At 43.4% G+C, this 13,646-nt stretch overlaps 1 protein-coding gene across 3 annotated transcripts; it reads left to right on the plus strand.

Annotated features, from left to right (window-relative positions):
- Nucleotides 1-229: 229 nt before the first annotated feature.
- Nucleotides 230-13,151, plus strand: LOC102576011 (V-set and immunoglobulin domain-containing protein 4). Of its 3 annotated transcripts, none has more exons than XM_019487869.2 (9): nucleotides 230-295; nucleotides 720-990; nucleotides 4,849-5,205; nucleotides 6,230-6,511; nucleotides 6,845-6,922; nucleotides 7,918-7,974; nucleotides 9,192-9,305; nucleotides 10,872-10,893; nucleotides 11,940-13,151. In XM_019487869.2, the coding sequence occupies exons 2-9, from the start codon at nucleotides 924-926 to the stop codon at nucleotides 12,148-12,150; spliced, it is 1,188 nt and encodes a 395-aa protein (XP_019343414.1). In that variant the 5' UTR covers nucleotides 230-295; nucleotides 720-923; the 3' UTR covers nucleotides 12,151-13,151. The 3 variants fall into 3 exon arrangements, with proteins under 3 accessions (XP_019343414.1, XP_014462679.1, XP_006270178.1); XM_014607193.3 differs by having other exon boundaries at nucleotides 231-622; XM_006270116.4 differs by lacking the exon at nucleotides 6,845-6,922 and having other exon boundaries at nucleotides 237-622.
- The last annotated feature ends 495 nt before the right edge of the window (nucleotides 13,152-13,646 follow it).

The following is a 13,646-nucleotide window of genomic DNA, read 5'->3' on the forward strand; positions in this document are numbered from 1 at the left end:
GGGACATGTGGGCATACAGGCACACATGTTAGTGGCAAGGAAACTGGGACTGAAAGCCCAGGAGACTAGGACTGGGGGCCTGTGAGGGAAGTGTGGAGGATGACTCAGAATCATTTTGCTGTGCAGGGCATTAAGATTGGGTGAGCAGCTAAGGGAATTAGCTGAACATAGCGGAACTGGCTGAACAAGGAGACTGGGTCTTTAAACCAACATCAGGGAACAGGGACAGGGGAGGTGGATCTGAGCAGGAGGTAGGGTGCAGGGAGGAGCACTGGGGCTGGCTGAGCATTCAGAGGTGAGACTGAGTTTGGATGAGTAGCTGGGGGAAGGAGTCTGGGACCGAGAACCTCACTGTGACTGTCTAATTGACAAATGTCGTGATGCATCCCAAGAGCATGGCATTAAGTTTCCCTGTGGAATCTGATTTCTAGATTTTTCTAACTTTTCATTGCTTGACTTTGCACTCTTGATAATGTTCTTCTAACATCTGTGAGCATAAAAATTGCCTTAGAGATGGCCTTTCAGAAAAAAAATTGCAAAACATGAAAGGGTAGAAGGCAGAACAGAAATACCCAGTTATAAAGAAACAAAGGATGCAGTTATCTTGAAAATCAAATTAATGGTAAGCTGGGAAGATAGCATCATACTGAGAGGAATGTAAAATGGAAGGGGAAGACACCTGGAGTCTCTCTTCTTAACTCTGTCCTTTACTGTGGTAGGGTCAGCCCAGCACCTTCAACCCCTGTGCAGACATTCTCATGATTTTTTGTGAAAGAAGGAAGGAAAAAAGCTCAGCAACAGCAGCCCTGGATCCTAGAAGATTATATAGTGAGTGAAGAAGGGGAAGTATTGCTGACTTCCCTGCTAAGCCTGGAAGAGCAGGTCTGTCTCACTAGGCTGAGCACAGAAGAGAGGTAGCCACAATGCTGGGAGGAATGGAAAAGTTAGTGGGTGTAGCTGTACTGGTGAACTCCTTCATTTTCTGCTATGGTGAGTACTTCAAGCTAGTTTTTCTATTCAGAAAAAAACACTGTAGAGGTTCTGGGGGGTGTGTGTGTGTGTGTGTGTGGGGTGTGTGGGGGGGGGGGAAGAGTTGTATGCACAAATATGTTCCTGATGTCAAAATTAAAATTGATATGCTGTAAAAAGAAAACTTTCTGCCTAGAACTGGTTTGTTTTTCAGTCATCCCAATTCCAAAGGATGTAAAAGTCAGCAGCATATTTTCTTGTATGAAAATGCAGCTGGGATTATTACAGTACATTTAGTATGCAGGAGGTAGAGCCAGGAGATGTTTGGAGGACTGTAACAAGCAGCACAGTATTAGGCAGCTGGTTGGGTCAAATGTAAACAGAGTTAGAATAAAATAAGAGTATTCAGCCTACTTGGACATGTTCTTCTCTGACATTTCAGCTTCCTAAAATGTTGTTGTGTGGCCAGAGTATTTCCATTCTTTTCGAATTTAACAGTTTTTCAGAATTATACTGCCAGGAGGAAGAGGGGCGCTAGTATAACTAGCTAGAGTCATATCCATAACACGCCTGCGGCAGATTCTGATATTAGCAATACTCTGCTTATAATGGCATAAATAGGAATTGAATCTCAGCTTTGGATTTCTGTAGTGATTGAATTTCAAATTAAGCATGTGTGCATTTCACCAGTAAGTCAACACCTGATAGGGAGGGACTTGGAAAATAGGAAAAAGGAAAGTGTGTGCATGTAAGCTTGGAAGCTCAAAGTTTCTCTTCTTCTCAGGCAAAGGCATTAGGTAGGAAGGCACTGGTCCTACTTTGACCCCGGTAAAGTAGAACTTTAGATTTATATGAATTGCACTGTAAGTTATCTATTCTGTGCTGTCCTTAAAACTGATTTTAAAGTAATAAGCAAGGATCCTGTTTTTTTCTGATAAAAAAATCCCCAATTTTCAGTTAAAAAAGTAACCCCAAATACACATTTTTCTGTGATGTAAATGAAACACCACTAATATATATATATATAGAGAGAGAGAGAGAGAGAGAGAGGTGTTTCCTTTTAATCACAGAAAAATGTGGATTTGGGGTTACTTTTTTTAACTGAAAATTGGGGGGGGGGGGGAAGGCGGGCAGGTGATTAATCAGGAAAAAACAGGATCCTTAGCAATGAGTCATGCAGAAAAGGGCTTGCGTGAGGCTCAAAAATCAAATTGAACTTTGAGGAAAACTGTGAAGCTGCTTCCTAATGAAGCATTTCTCAGACAAACTACAAGGGCGCATTAGGGTTAGTGTGAATGATCTTGTGAACACAGAGCTTGGAGTTTAGGTAAGCTAGCCTCCAAATCCAGACTTCACCCAGTTCCAGTCCAGCACTCCAGGAGAATTCATTGTATAGAGATGGACAGAGCCCAAAAGCTCTTGAGGCAGATTAGGTCCTGTCCAAAGGGCTTGGGATTTATTGTTCCAACTCCCAAACATACTGTTTTAAGGCTGAGATCCCAAAGCTTTGGTCAAGAGGGTCCTTTCATTGCATCCAGAAACAGGGCATTGGGAATGAGCAGGAAAGATGATCTACAAGAGGATGTCCAACTCTCTTCTGCAATGAAAATGAAAAGGGCTGAAAAGCTGAGCTAGTTAAGGAAGTTAACTTTCCCATCCCTCTAGATGATAGAGGATTGTTCTCTAAAATATATCCTCCAGGTTTGACAAGCCCAGTTTTAAACTACTCTGGAATCTCTGAGCAGCTACAACTTAATAGCAGGAATGATCTCCTTTTGGAAACATCAGCTTCAATTGCTTTTTGTTCTCTTTCTCCCCCTACTTCAAGTAATATCACCTTTTGGGGTAAACCACTGTAGGCAAGAATCAAATCACTCACCAAACTGCAGCAAATGCTGAGCAAAATATAACAGCTCTTAAATAACTCACATTTAACAAGCCAGGCAATGTAGGAAAGAGTAAAAAAAGGAATACCAGAAGTGAGCAGAGTAACAGAACTGAACAGGAAAGTTGCCTCGTATAGAGCAGTCTCTAAATGCATCTCCTTCCCTCTGCCTGTTTTTTGTAATCTGACTTTTTGAAATGAGGAAAGGGAGTGGGGGGGAGGCAATTGAACGAGCTGTATCAGGCTATAGGATGATCTGTGTGGCAGGTGTGACCTGGGGAACAAAGCAGTGTCTGCCTAATCAGAAGTCATTTAGAAAAGGAAAGGGTGCCCACATCAAAAGCAAACTTCCACTGTGTGTGGTATGAGATTTCTGACTCCCTCAGCAGAGAGGCTACGGAACATGGAACAAGGAAATTATTCCCCTCCTTTCATCTAGCAGAGATGTGCCATCCCTGTTAAATTGCTAACTAGACTTCAGCCTGCATGGCTATCCTGTCAGAACTGAGCAGCAGGAAAGGCATTTGAGAAATCATTTAAATGACTAAGGGACATTTTTAATTATAGAAGAGAAGTCAGGATCTGGCATGTTTGCATCATGCCTCTGATCTGTTTTGACTACAGTGCTGATTTTTCCTCTCTCTCTATATTGTATCTAGATACTTTGACACACAAACCAAAGAGTAATTCAGTATGATCATTTACCTATAAGAATGAACCTGCCTTGAAGGTTCCTTGAAGGGAATTTCACTCCAAGAAATACAGACTTATGGGTTATGGTGTTAAAAGTTTCCAGTTATATTTAACTGTTTTTTAAGCCATGTGGTCCCCTCAAAGTTCAGCTTGTCAGAATAATGTGCGATTTGTCATTAAAAAATATTCCATGCACACCAAGAGACAATGGCCAGGTCATTTTCTTTATGAAGTGCCAATATTGACTACTTCCCAAGGTCTAGCCCTGTTTGAATGGTGCTAGTTGAGGAGACTACACTGCTTCAGGTTCTTGCCTTTCATAACGACCATCTTTCAGGTTTCCCAACCTAACATGAACATTTTCCTTCTGTCTTCCTCAGACACTGTACCTGAACTACCATTCATCTTAACAGTGGATTTGGTAGCATTGCCTATTGTTAAAATTGTCAGAAATTTCCCATTACAAGATGCTGTTTTCTGTTGCTTCTAGGTTTGACAAACTTTTAACTGTATGAGACAAAATGTTCTGTTTCACACTGTATTTGGCTCTTGCTAGACTCCTGACTTCTGAAACCATCCCTTGAATGGAGCTCTTCCCAGTGGAAAAGGTCCTATATAGCGCTACAGTGCTCACGACTTCCTCTTTTCAAACTCTCTGTTTCTTAAAATTGCTGCAAATCCAAGAGTTAGTTCTCTGGCTTTTGTATGAGAATGTCTCCATTTCCCCTTTCAATCCCAGGGTTCATCACCACTCTGCTCAAAGACAGCATGGTTTAGCACCAAATTTAATGAAAGGATTAGGGTAGAATCATCCTCCAAAGAATCCAAGTGAGTGTTTTTATCCACCTTAGCATGGTGATCCCTCCTAATTTCCCCAACTGATAAAGTTCTAACTGTTGGAGGTCCTAAATCCTTTAACTCATTCTCAGGCAAAGCTCCCTGTGATGTCAGTTAGTCTAGGACGCTAGAGACCCAAAGATGCAAGAGGAGGATCTATTCCCTATACATCGTTAGTACTCCAGTGTGTGACCGCTAGACCTAAAATCAGATGACAAGAGCAAAGAACCCAAACAATGCGGCGCTTATGGATGACTGACTGTGCTTGTGACTTGTGGCTTACAGGACTCTGTCTGGATTACGTCCAGCATCCTTTGGTGTTGATCCTAGTTGTCAAGGATGACTGACTGTTCTGGTGGGTTGGTGGACTTCACCTGATGATACCTCCTGCATCCTTTGGTGTTGATGCTATTCTTACCTCTGTGTGATTTTTATGTCCACCCCTTATCTCCTGCTCCCTGCAGCCATCCTGGACCTGAATGGCACCCATGAAATTGAAGGGACATGGAAGAGTTCGGCCACCTTGCAGTGCGTCTATGTGCCCTTGGAGAACTATCAGCAACAAACAGTTGCTTGGACCATGGAGAGGGATAACAACCCAGTTACTGTCTTTCGAAGGGATGGCTCTGGTGATCACATCCTGTTGTCACGGTACAGAGACCGAGTCTCTGTACCAAAATTTCCCCCAGGTGATGTCTCTCTTCAAATTCAGAAGCTTGAAATCCCAGACAGTGGACACTACACTTGCAAAGTCACCTGGAGAACCCAGAATGACAACCTGATTACAAAGGAGATGACCACCACAATTAGAGTAGTTAAAGGTAAATTTAGTAATATAACCTGACAGTTGCATAGCTTTTCTCTAAAGCACTAGGCTGTATAGCCATCTTCATTGTTAGGGGGTCACTACACTGCCCCACACCACAGGACTGGGGCCAGCATTTGCATCAATTTTCAGGTGCCTTCTTGGTGATTGCCAGTGCCTCTTTCTAACCACTCACCCTCCCAAATGAAAAAATGACTCGGAGGGTACAATTTGTGTCTAGGACAGTACAGAGACTAGTCCAAGGATTTGGGGATATGGTTTGTGACTGCCCAGTTATGTGTCTGCCTGTGGCCAGCTTGACCCCCATTCTATTTAGCTAATGTCTCTATGGGTCTTGTAGTAGCTAGGGAATGGCTGGGATAAACTGTTTCCCCAGCTGCACCCTCTAGGACTTCCCCTATGCATCCCATGCCTCCCTTTGCATGGATTTTTGGAGAGGCGGAAAGATGGTCCAGAGAGCATTCTTGGGGTGTAAGCTGCATTGTGCTAGCAAAGTTGGTACAGCTGGTCACAAGACAACTGTGACCTGAGCTCAGAAACTCTGTATGGAAGGGGGTAATGTAACACCAATGACTGTTCACTCTAGAGAAGGGCATGAACAGACATGGACCTAGTCCTGCACTGGCTTCTTTCTCCATAAATACCAACCTCTTGGGTCTAAATCAGAGGTTCCCAACCCTCAGGCCACAGCCTGCTACCGGGCTGTGAAGGGTTGGCTGCCGGTCCGCAGGAGGGTTGGCTGCCGGACCAGAAGTCTGGAAGTGACTGGCATACTACGGCATACTGCAGCATACTGCGGACCGGTTGCCAACCCTTTTTTATAAAAAAAGTATAAAAAAGGGTTGGCTGCCGGTCCACAGTGTGCCGCAGTACACTTCCAGTCTGCAGTATGCTGGTCTGTGGTTTGCCGGGCCACGGTTTGCTGGTCCATGGTCTAAAAAGGTTGGAAACCACTGGTCTAAATAATCCCAGGACTGTGGGCCTGCTCAGAACCAAACACCTTTGCCTCTGTCTTTCAGTTGCGGTGTCCAAACCCATCATCACGCCTGGTCATCTGGGACTCACTGTGCTGGAAGGAGCTAGGGCAAGCCTGACCTGCTCAGCCAGAGGGTCCCCACCCATCAGCTACCGATGGTTCAAGGGGGAGCCAGGAGGCAGTGCAGTGCACCTCAGCAATCAAGCCGAACTTGTGTTTGATCCCCTGCAAAACTCAGATGCAGGAAAATACTACTGTGAAGCAGAGAACAGAGCCAGGTCCCTTGTCTCTCAGCAGAGTGATGCGGTGCAGCTGACTTTGAGAGGTAAATGCCCACAACTAATGCTAGTCTAATCTGTGCAGAACATTGTTGAGCTAAATAGATCCATCAGGTTAAAGCAGAATTAGACTCATATTCACATAGAATATGAGCCATGTCTTCAGCCAAACTGTTAAGGATGAAACCACAAAGACTCTCGGTGCTTGTTCTTCAGGGGTAGTCAGTCACTAGGTGAGATCAGACATAGTCTTCACCCTTCATTGAAACAGTATTGCATTATGGGAGGTTTACAGATTCTGCAATATGACTCTGCATTTACTTGTAGATTGGTAATTGTGGGGGTGGAAGTAGCTTAACACATGGTCACTTTTTTCTTAGAGCTCACAGAAACCACAACCACAGTACCCAGTACTGTGGCTACAGTGCACACCACAACCACACCTATCTTTGAAAGAGGTGAGGCCTGCTGACTGCTGATTAGAAAATAATTTGGAAGTGGTGTTTTCATCACGATTGTGTGTGAATGATGCACAGAGGGGAAGGGAGATGAAGGGGTGATTTGACAAGTCTACTTACTGATATTAAAAATGGCATCTGCATCTCAGGCTGGCAGAGGGCAGGTGGCTGCTGGACTAGTAGGTGACAGCTTCCATGAGATGGCAGCTAGTCTAACATCTGGGAGGGTCATACCTAGGGGAGTCATGGATTTATTTAGCTCCATGTGGTTGGCATGAAGTTATGGAGGGGGCATAAATCCTGCTTTTGTAACTCCTATATCTTGGAGTTGCCTTGTAGTTCTGCTGTCTGAAGTGAAACAGCCCATAGGATAGCAGAAGAAACTTCACAGAGAGACAGGAAATGGCTACAGTTGCTGCAAATCCTTAAGTGGAGTTAAGTGGAAAGTTGAGGTGGCCTCCATAACTGTAGCTTTGGATGTGCTCAGTGGCCCATCTGCAAGCTGCCAAGTCCTTGGTGTCATGATGGGCTAGCATCACCATGTCTATGCTCTCAAAATGCTGGATCACAAGGGGGACCTGCAACCGGCACTGAGTGTGTGGAGTGTGTGGCTGGACTGTGTGGTCATGAGTGCACATCTGGGCCAGGGTCAGAGCGTCAGGGGAAAGAAGTCCTTTGTTAATCCTGGAACAGATTAAGCATGTCTCCCCACTCCCCCACCATGTCACCCCAGTAGAAGCTTTGCATAGTAGTTAAATAGTCACGCATGGGTTATTTAAGCAACCACAGAACCACAAGCAGGACCAGGGCACCCTGCCAGCCCAGAAAGATCCCTCACCAAGACAGCCCCAACTCCAAGGGTATTTCACTGATTATTTAGGCAACTGGGGAAGTGTCCCACAGCTACTTCTTTTAGACCAAATTCTTTTTTTTTCTGATGATGAAAAGAAGATTTGGAAACCTGTATTGACATCTAACTCTGCCTTGATTTGCAGATCTCAGTACAACAGTGGATTCTGGGAATGATGTGGAAAGTGAAACCCTGACTGGAGGTAAGCGAAGGGCTTCTGAGGAGTTGACAGGGAGGTCAGGTGTCCAGGAGGAGGACTAAACCTGGCACTTGTGTGGAGCTGTTGAGGGGAACTGTATCTTGGCTCAACAATTTGAGAACATTGCACTCAGATTCTGAGGTGCGTCTATACTGCACACTGTAGAGCAATGTAGAGATATCCAAGCCAGCTCTAATCAAGTTGTTGAAAAGCAGCACAGCCACAGTTACACAGAGCCCGATGCAGGTTAATTTGCCCTGCTTCTCAGGAGTAAATTTTTTAAATGTGATGCTCTGGATTTTCTACATTACCATTGAGGGGTAACCATGAAGTCACCCAAAACCAGCCTGAGCCATGTGAACAGCCCTTTCCCATCTATTTCTTACTCCATAGCCTGCACCAAACCTATCCACATTGTGCTGCTTATTTCATGAGTGTGGCACTGAGATGCACATCAGGTTCCCTTGGAGAACCCTTCTGTGATTTTCTCTGAAGTCTACTTGTCTCTCCTTCTGGGTTTATCTCTACCTCTGAGCAGTAGAAAGAGGAAGGGGGAGTGCAGAGGTATCATAAGTCAGGAAGAAGTAATTGTGGAATTACTGCAGGCAGATTTCCTGTGCTTGAGGCCTGCACATCCCAGTAAATGCTAAACACATTACAGAAAGGTGTAGGCTGAGAGGTGAGGATGTATAGCATCAATCTCATACTTGGATGTTCAGCAAAACTTCCTGGGCTGGGTTGGATTGCCTCCAGGGGTCTCACTCAGGGGTGCAGATGAGATACCTGCAGTAGTAGTACAGAGCTCTTCTTGGGCTAATGTCACCCCCTTGACCCATTTGGAGTTTTGTGTTGCATCCAGTATGTGAGCTGGTTCGTTTAAACCTAGGAAACAGTGCTTTATGCTGCAGTGTACAGGACTTACATGGAGAGTTAGGGTCAACTGTAGGTTGGTCCTCAAGCCTATGCCCAACAGCCAGCTAAAGTATAATCCCCTAAACATGGCCTCCAGTAGCAGTCCAGTATAGACACATCCTGCTTGCTTAGAGGGTCCCCTAAATAGTGCTGTCTTTCTCAGCTTCCAATCCATGGGGCTTTATTCCACCTCAGTCAGCACAGTCAGCCTCCAGGGAAAATGTCCATCATCATGGCTCTAATTTCTGCTTTTAATTGAAAATCATAACTGGCTTCTTGTTTGAAAAACCTGTTCTGTTTACATCTAGGTGCCCGGAGAACTGGCCTACCCCTGTATCTCATTATCCCAATTGCTGTGCTTTGTGCCATTGTGCTTGTCTCTGTCATTGCTGTCATCTTGTGCAGAAGAAAAACCAAAAATGGTGAGTAGGGCACACAGGGTACTTTGGGCTGTTTTGTGTGAACAGGCTGGCTTTGCATCCCATACTCCTGGGATAGATGCCTGTGGCTCATATTCTGGCACTCCCTTGCAGCTTTGAGATCTGCCTATAAACCTCAAGTTATCTAATCAAAGCATTTGAATGAAATTGTATGTGGACTCATGGGACTAAACTGTGAACTATATGGAGGTGAAGGAAAAGATCCTCTTGGATGCACATGCTGGGTATCTCTCTCTCACTCAGACAGCATCTTCCCAGCAAGGCATTAATTGCATTGCACTCCTCCGAGGTATGCACCAGATTCATATACCTTTCTCAAGATTCATATACTAAACACGCGTATGTAGCCTGAAAGGAATAATCTGACATGCCTTTCTTGGGAAGGACAGTATATAAATCCAATGCATGAATGACTAAATCAGTGATTCCCAACCAGGGTGCTATGGCACCCTGCAGGGCCTTGAGATCCTTTCAAGGGTACCACAGGTTGCCATGCAATGTTGGCACTGTTAAGTATGCAAACATGATTCACAAAATAAACCCAGAGTTTTCAAATAGGAATCCATATTATTAAAAATGTTCTGACCTGTTGTGGTCTTTCTGCCTTCCTTGCAACATAAGAATTGCTCTGTTATTTTTCTTGAGTAAAGAAAAGAGCTGGCATTTTCTGAGGGGTGCCTTGAAAAGGTTGAGAACCACTGAACTAACTAAATAAAAACACTGCTAAAATACAGGGGTGTAGGTTGTAGCCGTGTTGGTCTAAGGACATAGGCAGACAAGGTTCTTTGGGTGAATCTGATATCTTTTATTAGACCGACTTAAATAGTTGGAGAACAATTTTAACTGCTGAAACTTCCTTAGCCTGACAAAGGGTTTTTGAACCTGAACACTTGCTTAAAAAATGTTCTCCAACTATTTAAGTTGGTCTAATAAAAGATATCAGGTTCACCCAAAGAACCTTGTCTGCTAAAATACCACTTTTAGAAAACAAATCAAGTGAGATCACCTCTTAGAAATGAACACCAGAGGGCGGTCATATTCTATGCAAGAAAGGAATTGCCCAGTTAATCATAATCCCTCTGCCTGTTTCCTCAAATGTTAGTTTGGGTTTTTTCTGGGTAGGCACAGTGTGTCCAGGCCCAACAAAAAGAATGTTTCAGTGAACATTTTGGTAAGGGTTACTTCGGTGTCAGATAACTGAGAATGTATCATTGTCAATCAGAAGTGTCATCCAAGGGGGTGCACCATGACCTAATAAGGAAAGGACAAGGATGGGAGCTAGGATCTCTTGGTTTTTAATCCCAACTAGGATGAGTCAGTTAACAACTCTGCCTCAATTTGCCCCATCTAGAACACAGGATTAACAATACTTCCCCACCAAATGATGTCCTTGAGTGGATTCATTAATTAATATCTATACAGAACTATGACAAATGATGGTGCTTTATGAGAGTCAGTGATAATATCTACTTTCAATGGTCATTAAAATAGGTTAAAAAAATTATAGAAAATGCAAAATACCAACATTTATGTTTGATTCTGTTTCAGATCAACTCTACGATATAACATAGTGAGTATGAAATTTCTTCTTACCAATGCAGGAAACTCTTGGGTTGCAATAGTTAAGATTGTGGCAACACAACTATTTGACAAGTGACAAATGAGTGGTTTGTTTAGTTATATGGGAAATGAGGTTGAATATTTTCATGGTACATTTGAAGAGAATTGCATGGGTCTTAAGACATTTTTCCCAATGTTTATCCAAAATTGTATTTTTCTGAACTTCCTCCCCCTTATTCCTAGTTAATAACTTCTTGCTTCATCCTAATCTTAAACATGAATCTCGGGATGCTGCTCTCCCATTCATGCACACAAGCTGCAAACTTGCAAATCCTGACAATCAAAGCAAAATGTTAGGTGGAACTACATATTCAAAGGCAAATGAAATGATCTCTCTGCAGTGTTATGTTACTGTGCCCTATTCTGCCAAAAAGAATCTGGACTCATGGTAGAGATGCTATCTTTTATTAGACCAACTAGATTTTTGCAAAAAAAAATTCTGCCAAGGAAGTTTGTATGGATTGTGTTAAAGGAAAGGTCAAATTCGGATCCGTTTAATACATTTCATGACAGACATAGTCTTTATTGATTGCACCTTAATTTTAAAGATGTCAACAGCTACAGGCTACATTGCAAGTTGTACATGGCCTTCAGTTGTCATTTGTTCAATAATTGGTAGTTGATTTAATTTTCAAGGGCCAAATTCTCTACTGGTATTACTGAGTGTGATAATGCTAGCAGCAAACTGGCCTCAGAATTACCGATTGGATTGCTCCTTCTTTGTGTCTTATTCTCTTATTACCAGATGTCCCTGGTAGACATCCGCTATAGCTTCCCAAAGTGTCCCTGGATTAACATCTGGAGTCCTCTCAAACAGCAGAAGACCAGAGTCTGATCTCATCTACTCAGAGATAAATCTAGAGTCATTCCACTGAAGCAAGTGGAGTGATTCCCAGTTTATGCTGAGGGAAATGAGACAAGAATCCAGGCCAGCCGGGCAATAATGAGAATCTCGTGGCTCCTCCCTCTCATTACTATTTTATTTTTCTTTTCCAGTCGTAACTGCATAAACAGCCAGAGGAGAGAGACTTGCTCAAGAGAGAGTGGTGGGTGCCTCTATGAGGAAGTACATTTCGGTGTCGAAAACAATTACGTGACTGACCCAGTGGAGAACATTGACTTTGAGAAACTCAGCAGGAGAAAAAGCACTGACTATGAGACCCTGGTGAAGTCGATGGAATCGGAATATGAAGTGGGGGGTGTTTAGTAGAACACAAGCTTTCCCACACATGCAGCCATGCAGAAGATGGGGTTGCAGAGCTTAAAGGGTGGCCATTCCCCTGGGGAACCTATTTTTCTTGTCTGCCTTTTCCTCTGATAGGTATGCTGAACTTGTAGCTTTATTTGATCAGGGGCAGCTGATTTGCCCTCCAGCTCTTCACTGTATGAAGCTCTTCCCATTGGTGCAGAAATCCTCAGCAAAATAATTCATGTGAACATCTGGGAAAGAAAGGGTCTGGGGAAGAGGTACACAAAAGTCAGGAAGCTGCCAGTTGTGGTAAAATAGGAGACTGATGTACCTAGCAAATGCTTATGCAACTGGTAGAAACCAAATCTGCAGGAAGAATTGGGCAAAAAGATTGGGCAAAAAAATTGGTACATCCCCCTGGTTAGGAACTTTGCTTAGAGAAAGAAAATTGTTTGCTTCCCCTACTACAGGCACTGGTTTTACAGTTGATTTGCAATCAAGTCTTCTCCCCTAGGTTTGGGTGGAGATGGAGACAGTAAAAAGGTCAGTATGGGTTAGCAGCCAGGGTATGTCATTGGAGTTCACCATTCATTAGAGGAAGGAACAGTCATTTTTTGTAGATGATTTTTCCCTTCCTCTTTTCTCCTAGAAGAGCAAAGGGGAGGTTGGGGGAAATTCTACCACTTCAGTGTAGGGAATGGGAAAGACGAATTAAATATAATAGCATTTCAAAGCATTGGTGTCCTGAGCTGCACCTTAGGGAACAAGGAAAGGCTCAGTCTAGTGACTGAGTAAGGGATTGGGATTCAGGATGTCCTCAGTTCTAATACAGGTTCACCATGTGGTCTTTGGACTGTGACCCTGTTGGGTTCAATTCTAGTGGAAATACCAAGACTGACCTATCTCAGGGATGTTGTGAGGCTTTAACATTTGTGAAGTACCTTGCAGATTACAAATGCTTGTTAAGTGCTTGGTATTTTTGCATTCACCTGTGGCAATTACAAAGGGCTCAAAAGGAATCTTGACTCTGGCTCATTTTTGTCTTCATGTCTCTGTGATATTGGATTTCATAAACCTCATATCCATCTGCCACTGAAGTGATAGCACAATGAGTTTGAGTACTAAAGGCTGCCTGAGGGCTGGACCTAGAGTTTGCTAAAGTCATCAGTCATCTCTGGGGTGATTTATGAAGTGGTATATTTGTACTGAAATGTACCCTCACCAATGAATTGATTGACTGCAGAATCCCATGCCATCTTGGGAAAGTTGGGAGTGGGAACAAGATCTTATACAGCAAAAAATTACTTGAGAGAAGAATAGTAAATGCTACTAGTAAGCCAATAGAAGTCACTGTTTGGTGACACAGCAACTCTAATCTAGTTCCTGTCCATTGGGATAGGAGTCCACACACAAAATCCACCAATGGAACTGGTGACCTACCAAGCAATGGGGTGAGGGAGGAAGTGTAGGGAAAACAGCCAAGAAAATATTGAACCTACTGATTTAAATTATGT

Source organism: Alligator mississippiensis, chromosome 8, assembly GCF_030867095.1.
Source record: "Alligator mississippiensis isolate rAllMis1 chromosome 8, rAllMis1, whole genome shotgun sequence".
NCBI classification, from domain to species: Eukaryota; Metazoa; Chordata; order Crocodylia; family Alligatoridae; genus Alligator; species Alligator mississippiensis.